The 20,345-nt window shown below is 41.1% G+C and overlaps 1 protein-coding gene across 1 annotated transcript in view; it reads right to left on the reverse strand.

Moving 5' to 3' along the window:
• Positions 1-20,345, reverse strand: part of stab1 (stabilin 1) — a 287,180-nt gene that overhangs the window by 233,258 nt on the left and 33,577 nt on the right. Inside the window, exons 6-7 of the mRNA XM_060835476.1 lie at positions 7,298-7,393; positions 3,534-3,653 (exon numbers count right to left, since the gene is read on the reverse strand). Of these exons, the coding sequence (XP_060691459.1) occupies positions 3,534-3,653; positions 7,298-7,393 (216 nt within the window). The remainder of the gene's footprint in view (positions 1-3,533; positions 3,654-7,297; positions 7,394-20,345) is intronic.

Genomic DNA, 20,345 nt, shown 5'->3' on the forward strand with positions numbered 1-20,345 from the left:
CTCTCAGACAGTCGATCTCCTCACCTGCCTGTGATCCCTCACCGTGTGCTCTCAGACAGTCGATCTCCCCACCTGCCTGTGATCCCTCACCGTGTGCTCTCAGACAGTCGATCTCCTCACCTGCCTGTGATTCCCTCACTGTGTGCTCTCAAACAGTCGATCTCCCCGCCTGCCCACAAGGGCTGGAGAAAAGTCTGTGCCTTAACTGGGATTGCAATTTGTTGCATCATGTTTCAGTTTAGTTCAGATGGATGATCATTACATGGTAAGTTTTATGATAGCAATGCAGATAAGTAAATAAGAAATAAACTCAGAACTGATACATAAAGCCAGTATATTACAGTACTGCAAACATAGGAGGCATGGACATTCAGCCCATCATGTCCATGCAAGAGCTACTCTGCTAGCCCTGCTTCTTTCGCTTTTGTCTTTGGACCTGCAGTTTTTATTGTTCATTTAGCTAATAGGTCGATACAATACAAATAAAAATTACTGGGAATGCGGCCGCATCCCATATCTGATATCTGAACTACACAATCTGACTGGAGTCCCCAAAACAAATCGCAAGCACACAGAAGTGAGCTCCTGTACCTCCAGGAGCCAGCAACATCCAGGATGTTCCAGAGGCCAACCTGCAGTATTGCTTGTATGATTGATACATTGCGAACCACAAAATGAAGCAATAATGTTGCGTAATGAACTTGGATTGTCTAAAAATAAACCAGCAATGTCCAACTTCCATGTGAAATGGGAAAATGAATTCCTGTTTATAACTGTAAGAGAGTTTACCTTATGCGTCACCAAAGTATATCATTAAGTGGGGAAGGGAACTTGGAGCAAAATACACAGTGACACACAACATATTCAAGGATAGTTTTCCCTTAAATAGTATGCTCCGGAAAAGGGAAGTTTGCGAGAACTGAAGGCTGCTTCGAAAACTTTTTTTTGAAAATCAGCAGCAACAGGATTAGGCCTGAACTGAAGCATCATCTTGCTTTGCCATCCTTTAGCTAAACACAAACAATCACTCACAGGTGGTGTAATGATTAAAGAGGCATCGACTGTGGCCGCTGACTCTTTATTCGAAGATTTTAATAAATAGGATTAAAAACTAACAGCAATCCACAGCATGTCACTTGGTATTTCCACAACAGCAAGACGAGTGGAACCTTTGGCTAAAAGCATCTTTCAGCACTACTGTAAGACCTGAAGGACTGTGAATAAAGTTCAATGAAATTCATTGACATGAATGACACAGTTCAACTGTTAGATTATTGTGAACATAATTCAGTAGGATATGGCAATTAAAGATGATCTTCTCACGCTTTTGTCCATAAAGAGAGAAGAGGGGGGATGAGGATAGCTCCAACTAATTAAAAAAGATACGTGCTTGACAAAAACAATCCAATCAAGAAACCAGTTTCCATCGCAACTGAGGTTGCACCAGCTATGTGGACTTTGTAACATTATCAGTATTGTCAGGATTGTACAACTTGATTCAAGTATCAGCCCACCTACATCTCTTGTTTAAATCCTTATTCATCGAATTTGATTCTGCCTACAGAGAACTAATTTTTCATGCTAATGTGGGGTGATTAAGTCAAGGGAAGGTTCTGCAAAGTTTTGTAGATCTGATGCCTGAAACAGTCACTTTTAGATGTGAAGTGTACATTGAGTTCTCAGATAATGCGTGGCTGCTCATCTTTATCAATATAACATCAAAACCCAGTGAACTGAACTGTGAACTGCAGGAAGGACACTCAGCACATATGATCGGTACTGTGAATGCATTCAAATTGAAACAGGATCTATGGTGCTCCCAACTGAAAACTTACATCCTGCAACACATTCCAAGTCTGAAGGAAATATACCAGAAAACGTCAAAAGTAAATAAAAATGGTTCCACACAGAAAACATCTGTGCACACCTGAGGAAGTTAGCAGAAGAATTCAACAGGCAAATTCACAAATCAGTGTGCTGCTACAAGTAAGTTTTGAAGCAATATAATTAAATAATAAACTTCTGGCTACTTCAACGAAGACTCCCACACCTATGTTAACCTAATCTTTTCTTATTCCCTATAGGAAGACTCGTAATTGATACCAGAGTCTTGCCAATAATTTAGCTTTAATTAAAATATAGCATTTCATCTCCAGAGTTTTGGCCACACCACAAAGCCAGTGATTTAAATAAATATGGAAGACCATTGAGTATTACTGCACAAAGGCACCCCATGAGTGTTTGCATGATACATTCAGTCTATAATGAAGGGGCAACAATGACTCATGATCAAAATACCTATTTCTTTTCTAGCACATGTTTGACTGTGATCTGTGATTGCTACTGTCTTGACACTATTAGGACAGAGGAAATAGTCAAGCTTATGCCAATTCTGAAATATCGCTCAATGTCATTCTCTGATCATTCCCCAATACACATTTTTTTCTTTTCCAAGTCTTTAGCTACTTCCATTTCATGGATTCTGCGTCCAATTCTTTTTACAAATGCTCCCTAGAAAGCATGGTATGGCAACTGCTCTGCCCAGGACCATAAAAAACCTATAGAGAATTGTAAACACAGCCCAGTCCATCATGAAAACTAGCCTTCCAATCTTTGACCCCATCTACACCTCAAGGTGCCTCGGGAAGGCAACTAACATAATCAAAGACCCCTCCCACCCCAGTTATAATCTCTTGCAGCAGGCAGAATATACAAAGGCTTAAAAACACATACTAACCGATTCAAGAACAGCTTCTTCTGCATAGTTCTTAGACTTCTGAGTGGACCTCTCAAATTGTAAATTTAATGTTGATCTCACTCATTGGGCACCCTCCCTGCAGCCATAAGATTGTATTCTTCGTTATGTTCTATCACCTAATGCACTTTATATGGTATGGTGTGCCTGGACTGCATGCAAAACAAATCTTTTCACTGTACCTAGACACATGTAATAATAATAAATTAAATCAAATCATTGTTTTGGTTGAGGCCCTTCAGTTCTTCGCAATTTTTTATAAAGAAAAAATTTCTCCCAACCTTTCCCTTCCATCATTAGTTGATGGTCTTAAATGTCTCTCACTACTAACTTATTACACTGCCTTTTCAGTAAGTTGTTCATTGCATTGTGCATTAATTACTTTTTCTTTTCAAATGGAATGGAGATCTCTAGCCAGGCACCCTGTGAGAACAAATTAAGAGAACAACAGCTTTGTGCCAAGTGTTTTTACAATAGTACACCCATTAAAACAGAAATGAAATACATTGATCAACAATGGAAAGACACAACTGCCAAAAAATGATGAAAACAAATGGAATATGGGAAAAAAGTACTTAAAAACACATAAATAAGACTCTACCCCAGTTTAATAAGTGCACTGCACAAATGAAAAAAAAGCAGCAAGTACTTCGTAAACATTGACGGAAAACGTTTTAAAAATAAATATCGTGAACTGGCGAAACCATTATTTTCATTCTCAAATCTTGAGCAAAATTCCCTACAAACTGTTAAGTGCTGAGAGAGTAAACTTCCTTACCTTTACAGGTCCTTTCAGACTTCAGAAAACCAGGCAGACACTTGCAGGTGAATGTCCCCTTTGTTTCTTCGACACACTGTGTGTTTTTACCACATTGCAGTGACTTGCAAGCAGGATGCTCTGAGGAAAAGTAACAAACAATGATTCCACCCTTTGTACATTGCATTATCACATTCAAATTGTAACATGATATGCTGATGATACGAAAATTGAAAGCATTGGAAACAATGAGGAGGATAGTGTAACGTTTCAATGGGACATGGACAAGTTGAAGGAATGGGCAGACAGGTGGCAAATGAAGTTCAATATGGAGAAATGAAAGACAATTCATTTTGGTAGCAAGAATATGGAAAGAGAACATAAAAGATAGGACATAATTCTAAAGAAGGTGCAGGAACAGAGGAACCTGAGTGTATATGTACACAAGTCATGGAAGATGTAGGACAGGTTAAAAGAGTGGATAATATTGCATTCAGTGTCCAGCATTTTATTAATAGTGGCCCAAAGTATAAGAGAAAAGTGGTTGCCTTAAATTTGTCTATGACATTGTCCAACCTCACCTAAAGTATTATTGATTGTTTTGGGTGCCACACTTTCAGAAGAATGTGAAAGCACTGGAGAGGGTGCAGAAAGAATACTCAAGTATGATTCCAGGGATAAGAAACTTCAGTTATGAAGACAGATTGGAAAGATTAAGATTGTTTTCCTTGGCAAAAAGAAGGCTGAGAGAAGATTTGATAAGAGGTGCTCAAAATCATGAAGGGCAGGGACAGAAAAGATAGAGAGATACTGTTCCCACTCATGAAGGGGGCGAGAGCAAGATGGTGCAGATTTAAAATAAATGATAAAAAGAAGCAAAAGGGATTTAAGGAAAAACTTCTTTTACACAGTTAATGGTTATGGTCTGCAATGTGCTTTTGGAAAGTCAGATGGAGGCATGTTGAATTGAAGGATTCAAAAAACAATTAGACTAAATTAGTCTGGAGTCATAGAGATGTACTGCAAGGAAATTGACTCTTCGATCCAACTCGTCCATGCTGACCAGATATTCTAGGTTCTGAGGGTCACTTGACCCGAAACCATTAATTCTGATTTCTCTCCACAGATGTTGCCAGACATATGAGCCTTTCCAGCAATTTATATTTTTGTCTCAACATCCTTGTAGATCATATCTGAACCATTTTAAGTTTAAAATCATCTTTCTTGTAGCAGAGAGACCAGAACTGAACACAGTATTCCAAAAGTGGTATAATCAATTTCTCATACAGCCATAACATGACCTCGCAGCTCCTATACTCACTGATGAATAAAGGCAGGAATCTACCTGCAACTCCACTTTCAAGGAACTATGAACATGCATTCCAAGATCCCTTTGCTCGGCAACACTTCCCAGGGCCCTAGCATTAAGTGCATAAATCCTGCCCTGATTTGCCTTATCAAAATGTAGCCCCTCACATTTAGCTAGATTAAATTGCATTTACCACTCCTTGGTCCATCAGCCCATCTGATCAAGCTCCTGTTATATTCTTGACTAGATCTAAAAAGGAAGAATTTGCAGGGTTACAGGGAGAAGACTGGGGAGTGGCATAAACTGAAAGGCTCATTGGGAAAGCTGGTGCTGACATGATGGACAAAATAGCCCCCTTCTTCAACGTAATGATTCTGTGATTCTAAGATACGATGATTCTACAGTACTGCACTGCAAGGAGCAATTGTCCCACCATATCAGTAAATAATTTGAATTTGGTCTGTTGAGCTTGATTTAAAAACAGGATCTGGTCATCCATAATGCAAAATTTTTAAAGTGTCACTCCAAGGAAATCTATAAACTAAATATCATAACTGAAAACACTGTTTCTTATGATTAATAACAAGAATCCTGAATTCAACTTAAACAATGCTGCAGAACTCAATTATCATCAGTGCAGACAATCTAGCAGTTAAACGTTTCTAAGTTGAGTATGACAAGGCCACAGAGAATAGTTCATTCCACACTTCTTCCTGCAATATTCCTCTTCTTCCTATGTGTCAAGAAAGTTCTATTGAATAATGTTTTCCTTCCCTTCCACTTACCAATTCAATCTGAGAAATTTTGCATTTAATGGCTATTCCTAGTTGGAAATAGTAAACTTCATCATTCTATATAGATTTGCACCCAAGCACTAGACTTGACAGCATGAAATTTTTTGTCACCTGATTTTCCAGATTTTCACAATCTGTTGCCAGGTACCTACCAGTAGCTGTCTTGAGCATAAAAGAGACTTGGGTGATTTGCCTTATATGCCAAAGCATTTACCTACAATTTAGATACATGTAGCAAAGATTAAAGGGACTAACCACTGCTGACCATCACTGCTAGTAAACAAAATTAATGTACAAATTGACTTTCAATACTTTAAGGCTGAATATCCAGACAGGAGCTGTATGCTAAAGGAATTTGGTGCTCTGGAAAGTTTGCAGTTTTTCTAAAATACATACAGTGTAAAAATAAACAATTTGGTGGTAATAAGAAAATGTACAACAGAAGTAAATACAAACAAAACTTTTTCCAGATAAAGTTCAAATCGATTCACATTCTTTCAGTTCATTTAACAATGGTGCTATAGCTAGTTGCAAAAAGACTAAATTCCAAAGTAAAACTGCCTTGTGCTTCACTTTTTTAAAAAAAAAGTATTTTCTCCACTTTTTTGGGAGCCTGGGCTGCTGTACCTCACACCTTCTCCGGTCTCTATGGGATCTTCATCAAACCAACCACCAGATTTACACCTGTTCTGTCTGAACAAGAGCCTGTTTTCTGATTGCTGACTCTGAACAATGATGAGGCCTAATTCTTAAGGGTGTAAGTGAGAGAATTCCAGGAGAGATCCTTATTCTGTTCTCCGTAGTGCATCACACTAGGTCTGCTGGTACAGCAGGAATAACTTTAATCTGACTAACCAAGCAGGAAATTCAACAGTGAAGCACTGATTTTACACCATGCCTCAATTTACTTCTTGTTGACCTCAATGGGGAATATAATACTGGAATCCCTTTAGGGCGGCACGGTGGCACAGTGGTTAGCACTGCTGCCTCACAGCACCAGGGACCTGGGTTCAGTTCCTGCCTCAGGCGACTGACTGTGTGGAGTTTGCATGTTCTCCCCGTGTCTGCGTGGGTTTCCTCCGGGTGCTCCGGTTTCCTCCCACAGTCCAAAGATGTGCGGGTCAGGTGAATTGGCCATACTAAATTGCCTGTAGTGTTAGGTAAGGGGTATATGTAGGGGTACGGGTGGGTTGCGCTTCGGCGGGTCGGTGTGGACTTGTTGAGCCGAAGGGCCTGCTTCCACACTGTAAGTAATCTAATCTAATCTACAGTGCAGAACCAAGTCATTTGAGCCATTGAGTCCAAAGCATCATCCCAGCAAGACCCAGCCCCTACCTTATCCCTGTAACCCTGCTTTTCCTATGTCTAACCCACGTAGCCTGCACATTACTAGACACTATGGGGAATTTAGCATGGCCAATCCACCTAACCTGCTCACCTGAGCACCCGGGGGAAACCCATACAGACAAGGGGAGAACATGCAAATTCCACACAGATAGTTGCCCAAGGATAGAATCGAAACCAAGTCCCTGGACTATGAGGCAGCAGTGCTAGCCACTAAGCCACCATGCCACTCCAGATGTTTCACCCAATCCCTTTAGATTAGTGGGATAGGCTGAAGCTGCCCCATTACATCATATTGCAGTGCTTGTAACTAATTTACAGTAAGAAAGCATAATTACCTTGGTCACAATGTGGCCCAGTGTAACCAGAAAAGCAAATGCACTTTCCATTTCCAGTGATCCCATTGCTGCAGATTCCATGTACACACCTGCATCCTTCAAATAAACACAATGGAGTTAAAAACAGCAAACAACATTTTCAGTATCTATTCTGATTGCCAGCAAGTAATATTTTTCAATATTTTAAGGTTGAATGCATTTAAGGAATTTTAAACATTGATATTACAGCAATAATTTGAATGTAAACTCAGTATCAGTTGCATCATACATGCCAGGAATGTAACATGTTTGATCTTACTGTTGTGCTGAGGTTTGCTGGTTCCCAGCCAAGATTCTGCAATTCACTTCAATGGCCATTGGTTAAGGTGAGGAAAGGTAGTGTGAGTTCCCACTGTCTAGTGAGTGACTACTGATTGTAACATGAATCCAAATCTCAGCTCATCATGGCTTAAGATCCAACTCACAAATTTGCTGTCACTATCCTCTTTCATGGTAACAATCTATAGGGCCAGCCTGGTCTAGCATGGGAAAAGAAACTCACCTGACAGTCTAATAAGAAGAGCCTCTTACTCTTGATTTAAATAAGACTTGAGCTGAAAATGTGTTGCTGGAAAAGCACAGCAGGTCAGGCAGCATCCAAGGAACAGGGAATTCGACGTTTCGGGCATAAGCCCTTCTTCAGGAATGAGGAAAGTGTGTCCAGCTGGCTAAGATAAAAGGTAGGGAGGAGGGACTTGGGGGAGGGGCGTTGGAGATGCGATAGGTGGAAGGAGGTCAAGGTGAGGGTGATAGGTCGGAGTGGGTGTGGGAGTGGAGAGGTCAGGAAGAAGATGGCAGGTTAGGAAGGCGGTGCTGAGTTCGAGGGATATGACTGAGACAAGGTGGGGGATGGGAAATGAGGAAACTGGAGAAATCTGAGTTCATCCCTTGTGGTTGAAGGGTTCCTAGGTGGAACATGAGGCGCTCTTCCTCCAACCGTCGTGTTGTTATGGTCTGGCGATGGAAGAATCCAAGGACCTGTATGTCCTTGGTGGAGTGGGAGGGGAATTGAAGTGTTGAGCCACAGGATGGTTGGGTTGGTTGGTCTTCAATCTTCTTCCTGACCTCTCCACCCCCACCCCCACTCCGGCCTATCACCCTCACCTTGACCTCCTTCCACCTATCGCATCTCCAATGTCCCTCCTCCCTACCTTTTATCTTAGCCTGCTGGACACATTTTCCTTATTCCTGAAGAAGGGCTTATGCCCAAAACGTCGAATCTCCTGGTCCTTGGATGCTGCCTGACCTGCTGCGCTTTTCCAGCAACATATTTTCAGCTCTGATCTCCAGCATTTGCAGACCTCACGTTCTCCTTAAATAAGACTTGGTTTACTTCATGATAGCAAATAGGTACAGATTACTTTAGCATGGTCAACATTGTTACTGAAACAACAAGGAAGGCTTAAATACTAGAATTTATACCTTCGAGATCATAAGGAATTCCCTTCCCTTAGGTTTATGTGACATTATCGTATTGGGAAGTGCTTAACGCACTCCTCAGCATTGACACTTTCAGGTTCGACATTCTTATACAACAGTGAACTCTGATGGAAGGATGCATGTTTAGTAAAGGTAAAATTGAGGTTTGTTGTGATACTTGCAGTGGAAAATCTTGGCAACACATGCTCAAATCTCAGGCATGAAAACCTGATATTTGCATACAACTTGGTATTCATGCAAAGCCTATATAATTACACCCCTAACAAGGAGACGAGGCCTTTTGAAGAATCAGGGAGCTCAAATAATTAGAGCATAGACATAAAAAATGAAGAATTTCATAATAAATAGTGCTCAAATAAACAGAAAACAGTTGTCTTTTGCTTAACAAATGATTCTAAATTAATACTGAGAAGTTCACATGTTTATTCACTGTGACTAGGTTTTGTCTAGTAAATTATACTACTTTTCTCTCTACAGAATTAAAGCAGGTTAAGAGATGATAGTGAGACTTTCAATTCAGATGCAGAAAAAGGAATAAAAGATATCATCAATAAAAGAGACTTTATATTTAATGTAGTGACTTTTACAACTTCAGGGCATCACCATAATGCTTCACAGCCAATAAAGTATTAGAGTCACAGAATCATAGAGAGGTACAGCATGGAAACAGACCCTTCGCTCTAACTCGTCCATACCAACTAGATATCCCAATCCAATCTAGTCTCACCTGCCAGCACCTGGCCCATGTCCTGCAAGAATAATAGGGTGGTTATGGTACGGGATTTTAACTTTCCAAACATAGACTGGGACTGGCATAGTGTTAAGGGTTTAGATGGAGAGGCATTTGTTAAGTGTGTACAAGAAAATTTTCTGATTCTGATATGTGGATATACTTACTAAAGAAGGTGCAAAACTTGACCTACTCTTGGGAAATAAGGCAGGGCAGGTGATTGAGGTGTCAGTGGGGGAGCACTTTGGGGCCAGCGACAATAATTCTATGAGTTTTAAAATAGTGATGGAAAAGGATAGACCAGATCTAAAAGTTGAAGTTCTAATTTGGAGGAAGGCTAATTTTGATGGTATTAGGCAAGAACTTTCGAAAGCTGATTAGGAGCAGATGTTTGCAGGTAAAGCAATGGCTGGAAAATGGGAAGCCTTCAGAAATGAGATAACAAGAATCCAGAGAAAGTATATTCCTGTTAGGATGAAAGGAAAGGCTAATAGGTATAGGGAATACTGGATGACTAAAGAAATTGAGGGTTTGGTTAAGAAAAAGAAGGAAGCATATGTCAGGTATAGACAAGATAGATCAAATGAATCCTTGGAAAAGTATAAATGCAGTAGGAGTATACTTAAGACGGAAATCAGGAGGGCAAAAAGGGGATATGAGATAGCTTTGGCAAATAGAGTTAAGGAGAATCCGAAGAGCTTTTATAAATACATTAACGACAAAAGGATAACTAGGGAGAGAATAGGACCCAAAGATCATCAAGCCAGCCTTGGTGTGGAGCCACAGGAGATGGGGAGATACTAAAAAAGTATTTTGCATCACTGTTTACTGTGGAAAAGGACATGGGAGATATAGAATGTATGGAAATAAATGGTGACATCTTGAAAAATGTCCATATTACAGAGTCAGAAGTGCTGGATGTCTTGAAACACATAAAACTGGATAAATCCCCAGGACCTGATCAGATACTCTAGAACTCTGTGGGATCATAGGGAAGTGATTGCTGAGCTGCTTACTGAGATACTTATACCATTGATATTCACAAGTGAGGTGCTGGAAGACTGGAGGTCAGCTAACGTGGTGCCACTGTTTAAGAAAGGTGGTAAGTACAAGCCAGGGAATTAAAGACCAGTGAGCCTGATGTCAGTGGTGGGCAAATTGTTGGAGGGAATCCTAAGGGACGGGATGTACATTAGAAAGGCAAGGACTGATTAGGAATAGTAAACATGGCTTTGCGCATTGGAAATCATGTCTCACAAACTTGATTGAGTTATTTTGAAGAAGTGTCAGAGGATTGATGAGGGCAGAGTGGTAGATCTCATCTATATGGAATTCAGTAGGGCATTCTAAAAGGTTCCCCATGGGAGACTGGTTAGATCTCATGGAATATGGGGAAAACTAGCTGTTTGGATACAGAACTAACTCAAACGTAGAAGACTGAGAGTGGTGGTGGAGGGTTGTTTTTCCAATTGGAGGTCTGTCACCAGTGGAGGGCCACAGCGATTGGTGCTGGGTCCTCTACTTTTCATCATTTATATAAATGATTTGGATGTGAGCATAAGAGGCATGGTTAGAAATTTTGCAGATGACACCAAAATTGGAAGTGTATGGGAGAGCAAAAAAGGTTACCCCCAATTACAATGGGATCATGATAAGATGGGCCAATGTGCAGAGAAGTGGCAGATGGAGTTTAATTTAGATAAATGTGAGGTACTGGATTTTTGGAAAGCAAATCTTAGCAGGACTTATACATTTAATGGTCAGGTCCTAGGGAGTGTTGCTGAAATGAGACCTTGGAGTGCAGGTTCATAGCTCCTTGAAAATGGAATCGCAGGTGGATAGGATAGTGAGGAAGACGTTTGGTATGCTTTCCTTTATTGGTCAGAATATTGAGTACAGGTCATGTTGCGGTTGTACAGGACATTGGTTAGGCCACTTTTTCAATATTGTGTGCAATTCTGGTCTTCCTGTCAGAAAGATGTTGTGAAACTTGAAAGGGTTCAGAAAAGATTTACAAGGATGTTGCTTGGAGGATTTGAGCTGTAGGGAAAGGTTGAATAGGCTGGGGCTGTTTTCCCTAGAGCGTCGCAGGCTGGGGTATGACCCTATAGAGGTTTATAAAATCAGAGGGGCATGGATAGGATAAACAGACAAAGTCTCTTCCCTGGCGTCAAGGAGTCCAGAACCAGAGGGCATAGGTTTAGTGTGAGAGGGGAAAGATACAAAAGAGACCTAAGAGGCAACGCTTTCACACAGAAGGTGGTATGTGTATGGAATGAGCTGCCAGAGGATGTCGTGGAGTACAATTGTAACATTTAAAAGGCATCCGGATGGGTATATGAATAGGAAGGGTTTGGAGGGATATGGGCCGGGTGCTGGCAGTTGGAACTAAATTGGGTGGGGAAATCTGGTCGGTGTGGACGAGTTGGACTGAAGGGTCTGTTTCCATGCTGTATTGTTGAAGTAAAGTCACTGTTGTAATGTGGGGAAACAGTGGCAATATCCCACAGATGTCATGATCAGGTTTGATTTCTAGTGATTTCAGTTGAAGAATAAATGTTAGCCAAGACACTTATTGCACTTTCTCTAGTCCCATGGTTATGTCCACATTAGACAGCCTCAGTTTTAATGTTTTATTCAAATGGATTCCATCATGTTTTGATAGCCCGGAGTACACACTCATGTCCTTGGATTCTTTGACACCTCTGGGATTGTTGGATATTGATAGTAAATGGAAAATTTGAGAAAATGTCCATTATCATAGCACTGATGAGCATAAATCACAATTTGTGTTGCTCCAACCTCTCCTCCATAAACACATTTACAGTCAAAGTTGCCAAGAGCAGACTACAATTAAACAGAAAACAAAAGAATTGGCATTTCTTTATCAACTTTCACAAAAGATCATCGAAAGCACTACATTGCCAAAGAAATAGTTTGTAAGTTTGATTATGGTTTTCCTACATTGCAACAAGGCCTCAGAGTCAGAGATGAACAATTAAATAGTCTGGTTTGATTGTGGAAATTGAGGGAAAATTGGTAACCAGACAGTTGGAGAATTCCTCATGCTATCCTTCAAATTGTGCTATGAGATCATTTACTCTCACCTTCAAGGAGCTATGTTTAATGTCTCAATTGAAAGTTAAGCCTCTGACAGTACTCAGTAAGGCATACAAATTTCAGCCTGAATTAAGAACAAGGACTTGGTGTTTCATCCTTGGGACAGGTACCAGGAGAAAGGATGATTCCTGGCCAAGCAAACCCGTCTCAGGAGCAAGTGTCAAAAAAGAGAGGATTGTCATGGTCGGGGGGGTGGGTGCAAACCATGATTGTGTTTGTAGAGCCAGACAAGGGCACCCACTCTGGTGTTATAGTTGATAGTTAAAATTTTAAAATGGCCTCCTGGACCCCACGTCCCATGAACACATCGTGCCCCGTCCATCCCATCTCATGCCCTCAGCACTCTCACCAGGTCCTCTCACACTCTCCATGCTCGGCTATGCTCCCACAAACCCAAAACCCTCATACCACCCATGAGAATCAATGCCCTTCCACTCATGCACTCTTGTTGCCAGGCTATGGTCCCCTAATGCCATGGCCTCCCATGCAACCGTGCGTGGCTTTTCTATCCCAACTCACCCCCTGTATCGAAAGCAACAAACTATAAAACCAACATTATTTGTAAAATGAGTTTTAAAATTAGCACATTCATTCATTATTTGCCATTTTTGGTAAAAATAAACTTTTTTTTATACTACAAATGAAACTGTCAAATAACCAGACTTTTGCAGTTATGTACCAAGTATCAACAGCAGAAACCTCAAGCTCTTGCACCTTTGTAATCTCATGTAAATAAATACAGGGGAATTAACAGAGGAGATCAGACAGCCACAGCTGTCAATCAAGCATGGACTCAGATGACAGAGTAATGGATGTCTGCACTCTCAGTCAAGAATGGACAATGAGGCTTGGCTTATAATTAGTCTGTCATGTGAAAGATGAGGAATAAGGGCTCATGAAGGTTGGTTGGTTGGCATGGTATACAATAAAAGGGGGTGGCAGAAGGAGGACCTTTTGACATTAACTTTAAAACAACTATCTCACAGACTAGTGTTCAGCACATTTCTGATTAGATTAATTACTTACAGTGTGGAAACAGGCCCTTCAGCCCAACAAGTCCACACCAACCCTCCGAAGAGCAACCCACCCAGATTCATTCCCTACATTTACTCCTTCATCTAACACCAGGGGCAATTTAGCATGGCCAATTCACCTAACCTGCACATTTTTGGACTGTGGGAGGAAATTGGAGCACCCAGAGGAAATCCACGTAAACACGAGAAAAATGTGCAAACTCCACACAGACAGTTGCCTGAGGCAGGAATTGAACCCAGATCCCTGGCACTGTGAGGTAGCACTGCTAACCACTGTGCCATCGTGCAACCCACAGTGCTAGAAATGTGCTACGAAACACTAATCCTTTACAAGCTGAGGCTAGTCCATGAAAATTGAGAATAAGCAGGACAGGCCTCTCTCTGTAATGCAGCTGGCCTGGTTGACGGTGCTGGGTGCAGCATCATGACCCATACCAGTTTGCAGCCTTAAAATGCTGATGGATTTTGGAAACCCCAGCAATGGGAATCAGCAATTCTACAATGAGGAATGGTCCACCATTTTTAAAGGGCTGCCAAATCAACACAACTTGGCAAAAAAAAACAAAGCCAAGAAAACTGATTTGTCTTTTGAACTGTTCCCACTATCCAAGGAATCCTGGCCAAGAAATGATTTAATTACATGACATCCAACCACTACAGGAGATATTCATTTAGATTGCAGAGATTAAGGTTTACCTTCCATTAATTGTTCTGAAACAAGGCAAATTGAAGGTGTTGAAACTAGCACAATAAACCTCTAAACTAAACTTGTTGTTTCATTCACTATCTGTCATCGATAATGGTTATTTTATTAGATTTAAGTTCAATATTGTAAGGCAAAATATTTGCAACATTATGAAATGGTCTGTGAATCTCAGGGGCCAGAATATATTTGCAGAATGGAACCAAAGAGTTTTGAATTGCATCAAATGCTCTGAGCAGGGATTTCAGTGCTTTGCAGAACTACAACCATCATTCAGAATGCTGATTGTTTTAACAATGACCCAATGTCACTCACACTTCCAATAAACAGAGCAAAGCATATAATACTGCAGATGCTGGCAATCTAAAGTAAAAGCAATAAATGCTGAAAGTTTTCAGCAGGTCAGAAATTTATCTATGTAGAAAGAAGCATAAGCTGAATCTCTCCAGCCATTACAACCACATGAATCAGGAGGAGTAGACCATTTGGCCCTTCAAGACTGCTTTGCCATTCAGTAAGATCATAGCTGTTCTGTTTATGTTACAACTTCCTCATTCCCATCTTTCTCCAATACCCACAATTTCCTTTCCCAACAAGAATCCATCCAATTCCATCATAAAATTATTCAATGACAGTGTTTCCAATGCTTCCTAAATGTTAGAACCTTTGCAGATTTTTTGTTATTTTTATTTTCACTCTTTTATCAACTTTGCATTAGAGCTGTGAACTGGGGATTTTAAGCTGAAGATAATTTGTGCACTTTGGGAAACAGGTTGTGGTAAAAGAAAAAGAATAGATTGAACAAACTTTGTTTGTTTGTGAGGTTAGACCTGGAGGTTAATTAATTCTGGATTAAGGATTCCTACAGACATAGTGACCCTGGGAAGAGCACTGTGTTTAATCAGGGTCATTGACCTATAGAGTCTTACAGTCATATAACATGGAAACAGACCCTTCAGCCCAACTGGCCCATGCTAATACGTTTCCCAAACTAAACTAAACTTACCTGCACTTGGCCCACATCCCTTTAAATGTTTTCTATTCATGTACTAAGTGTCTTTTAAATGCCATAACTGTACCTGCACCTACCATTTCATCTGGCAATTCATTTCACATTTAAGCCAGTCTCTGTGTTAAAACATTGCTCCTCAGGTACCTTTTTAACTTTTTCTTCTCTCACCTTAAAAATATATACCCTAGTTTTGAACTCACCCTCCCTATGGGAAAAGCCTTTGCTATTCTCCTTATCTATGCCCCTCATGACATTATAAACTTCAATAAGGTCACCCTTCAATCTCCTCCTCACCAGTGAAAAAAGTCTCAGCCTATCCTTATAACTCAAACCCTCCAGTTCTGGCAACATCCTGGTAAATATTTTCTGAACCCTCTCCAATTTAATAATATCCTTTCTATAACAGAGTGACCAGAACTGTACACGCCACTCCAAAAGTGGCCTCACCAATGTTCTGTATAACTTCGACATGACATCTAGCTCCTATACTCAATGAGGGCAACCATGCTAAATTCTTTTCTTAACCACCCTGTCTACCTGTGATGTAACTTTCAAAGAACTATGTACCTGAACCCCTAGGTCTCTCTGTTCGACAGCACTACTCAGGGCCCCAACATTAACTATCTAAGTGTTGTCCTTTTTGTTTTACCAAAATGCAAGACCTCACATTTATCCAAATTAAACTCCTATCTGCCACTCTTCAGCCCACTGGTCCAATTAATCAAGATTCCTTAATAATCTTAGATACCCTTCTTCAATTCACCAAACCACCAACTTTGGTGTCATCTGCAAACTTACTAACCTTGCCTCCTTAATTCTCATCCAAATTACTTATATAAATTACAAACAAAAGTGACCTGGCACTGATCCCTGCAGAATGCCACTGGTCACAGGCTTCCAGTCTGGAAAGCAACCCTCCACCACCACCCTCTGTCTCTTAAAATCAAGCCAATTTTGAATCCAATTGGCAAGCTCTCCCTGAATCCCATGGAATCCAATTTTACCAATTAGTTTACTAGGTGGAACTTTGTCAAAGGCTTTACTAAAGACAATGTCTACTGTTCTGCCCTCATCAATCTTTTTGACTGTGTGCTCAAAAAACACAATTAAGTTTGTGAAACATAATTTCCCATGCACTAGGCCATGCTAACTATCCTTAATCAGTCCTTGCCTCACCAAATGCATAGAAATCCTATCTCTCAGAATGCCATCCAACAACTTACCAATTTCAAACTCACAGATCTATCATTCCCAGGCTACTCCTTGCAACCTTAAATAATCAAATATTAGCCACCCTCCAGCTCTCCGGCACCTCACCCTTGGCTGTTAATGATACAAATATCTTTGCTAGAGGCCTTGCAATTTCTTCCCTAACTTCTCACATCCCTAGATACACTTGATTAGATCCTAGAGATCTAACCATATTTATGTTTTATAAAACCTTTAGCACTTCCTCTTCTGTAATGTGGACTGTTTTCAAGAATTCAATATTTATTTCCCTGAGTTCCCTCACCTCCATTTCTTCCTCCACAGTAAAAACTGATGAGAAATGTTCAACTAGTACCTCTCCCATCTCCTGTGATTCTCTCGTTGAGGGTCCTATTCTCTCCCTAGTTGCTCTTTAGCTTTTAAAGTTCTTGTAGAATCTCTGGATTATCCTTAACCTTATCTGCTAAGGTTATCTCACATCCCCTTTTTGTTCTCCTTACTTCCCTCTTAAGAATTCCCCTACACCCTTTATGTCCTTCAAAAATAGTGAATAGAGAGTAGTGTGGATCTTGCAGCTACTCCTGAGTTTAAAGGTCTTTCTTGGGTTTTCCTTTGGTTTTTCTAGAGCAGAGCAGAAAAGTTCTCATTTAAAATTACTTTTTGAACTTTTAAGTCCAAAACAAAAGTAACAAAGAAAAAGGTAAGGGTGGAGAGATTGGATAACATTGAGCTTGTGGAAGAGGCTTGTCCACAGAGAGAGTTTTTTTTGTGTTGTTGTTTCCATGAAACCCGGAAGATTAATCTTTTCAACTTGTTTGTCGGGGTTTTGATAGTAGCAGTTCAGGGATCAGAGAGTGATATTCCATTCTACTGATCTGGAGATTTGAGAGCTGACTGATAGAGGATTTGAGGAGGAGGCTATTTTCATTTGCTGGGAGTTTCAGCTAAGTAATGAGCTTTGACATTTCAATTTTCTTTTCTCTTTTGCATGCTTAAAATTAGAAAGGAAAGAGAACAGTAAGGTAGTTATTTTTGTTAAAAAGGGTGCTTTTTTACAGTTTCTTCTTTTATGTGATAAAATATATCATTTTTTAAGTTTTCCCAGCATAGTGTGACAGCAGTAATCCGTCTGCAAATGCTGGATGATAAAAGTGTGCGTCATTTCAGGGAAATCTAAATGAGTAAATTTTACGGGACAATTATGGCAGTCAACAGAGTGGTATGCTCCTCTTGTCAGATGTGGGAGATTTGGGAACAGTTGACTGTCCTTCAAGACTATGCAGGAGGTGCGTTTGGATATGTCTCATATCAGACTGTTAGGATACAGCTGGAGACACAGTTAAAGTCAATGAGGAGTATACAAGAGGCGCATAATGTGATATAGATTTAGAAAGGTGGTCACACTGTAGCTACTGTCAAATAGATAGATGGCTGACTGTCAGGAGAGATAGGAAAGAAATGCAAAAGTCTCCTGTTGCTATTCCTCTCTAGTCAGATCTTGAGCACCAAGAATAAATTAAAGTGGGGTTTCTCAAGATTCAAAAGAGCAAGAGTTATAGGGAACTCTCCTGGCAGGGAACTCTCCACTCAGGAGATTTTGTGGTTATGATGGTGAATTCAGGATGGTATATTGCCTCCCTGGTGCCAGAGCTGAAAATGTGTTGCTGGAAAAGCGCAGCAGGTCAGGCAGCATCCAAGGAACAGGAAATTCGACGTTTCGGGCATAAGCCCTTCTTCAGGAATGAGGAAAGTGTGTCCAGCAGGCTAAGATAAAAGGTAGGGAGGAGGGACTTGGGGGAGGGGCATTGGAGATGTGATAGGTGGAAGGAGGTCAAGGTGAGGGTGATAGGCCAGAGTGGGGGTGGGGGCGGAGAGGTCAGGAAGAAGATTGCAAGTTAGGAAGGCGGTGCTGAGTTCGAGGGATATGACTGAGACAAGGTGGGGGGAGGGGAAATGAGGAAACTGGAGAAATCTGAGTTCATCCCTTGTGGTTGGAGGGTTCCTAGGCGGAACATGAGGCGCTCTTCCTCCAACCGTCGTGTTGTTATGGTCTGGCGATGGAGGAGTCCAAGGACCTGCATGTCCTTGGTGGAGTGGGAGGGGGAGTTGAAGTGTTGAGCCACGGGGTGGTTGGGTTGGTTGGTCTTCAATCTTCTTCCTGACTTCTCCGCCCCCACCCCCACTCCAGCCTATCACCCTCACCTTGACCTCCTTCCACCTATCGCATCTCCAACGCCCCCCCCCCCCACCCCCCCAAGTCCCTCCTCCCTACCTTTTATCTTAGCCTGCTGGACACACTTTCCTCATTCCTGAAGAAGGGCTAATGCCCGAAACGTCGAATCTCCTGTTCCTTGGATGCTGCCTGACCTGCTGCGCTTTTCCAGCAACACATTTTCAGCTCTGATCTCCGGCATCTGCAGTCCTCACTTTCTCCTCCCTGGTGCCAGAGTCAAGGTAATCTCAAAACAGTTGCAGCATATTGTCAAAGGTGACAGTGAGAAGCCAGAAGTTATTATACACATCAGTAAGAACAGCATAATTAGGGAAACGGTTGAGGCAGATGAAGGTAAGGCAGATGGAACACTATAGCTACTACAGAAATATGGCTGAGGAAGGAACAGGATTGGCAGCTCAATGTTCCAGGGTTTAAATGCTATAGAAAGGATATAAAGGGAGGTCAGAGAGCAGGGGAGTGGTGCTTTTGATTAAGGAAAACATTACTGCTATACTTAGGATATTTCTGAGGGATCATCCAATGAAGCTATATAGTCATAGACATATACAGCATGGAAATAGACCCTTTGGTCCAATTTGTCCATACCGACCAGAAATCCTAAATTAATCTAGTCCCATTTGCCAGCATTTTGCCCATATCCCTTGAAACCCTTCCTATTCATATACCCATCGAGATGCCTTTCAAATGTTGTAATTATAGCAGCCTCTACCACTTTCTCTGGCAGCTTATTCCATATGCACACGACCCTCTGCATGAAATAGTTGCCCCTTAGTTCCTTTTTAAACCATTCCCCTCTCACCTTAAACCTATGCCCTCTCGTATATACCTGGGTAAAAGATCTTTACTATTCATCCTATTCATGCTCTTCATGATTTTATAAACCTCCATAAGGTCACCCCTCAGCCTCCAACGCTCCAGGGAAAATAGCCCAACCTATTCAACCTCTCCCTATAGCTCAATTCCTCCAACCCTGACAACATCCTTGTAAATCTTTTCTAAACCTTTTCAAGTTTTACAAAATCCTTCCTATAGCAGGAATTGAACACAGTATTCCAAAAGTGCGAATGTCCTGTACAGCCGCAACATGACCTCTGAATTCCTTTACTCAATGTACTGACCTAGAAGTGCAAGCATCCCAAATACCTTCTTCACTATCCTATCTACCTGTGACTCCACTTTCAAGGAGCTATGAACCTGCACTCCAAGGTCTCTTTGTTCAGCAACACTCTCCAGGATCTTACTTAAATGTATAAGTCCTGCCCTGATTTGCCTTTCCAAAATGCAGCACCTAAATTAAACTCCATCTGCCACTCTTTGGCCCATTGGCCTATCTGATCAAATCCTATTGTACTCTGAGGTAACCTTCTTGGCTGTTCACTACACCACTAATTTTGGCATCATCTGCAAACTTACTAACTATACCTCCTATGTTCATATCCAAATTATTTGTATAAATAACAAAAAGCAGGGGACCCAGCACCGATCATAATGGCACACTACTGGTCACAGGTCTCCAGCCTGAAAA

Source organism: Hemiscyllium ocellatum, chromosome 14 (genome assembly GCF_020745735.1).
Source record: "Hemiscyllium ocellatum isolate sHemOce1 chromosome 14, sHemOce1.pat.X.cur, whole genome shotgun sequence".
NCBI classification, from domain to species: domain Eukaryota; kingdom Metazoa; phylum Chordata; class Chondrichthyes; order Orectolobiformes; family Hemiscylliidae; genus Hemiscyllium; species Hemiscyllium ocellatum.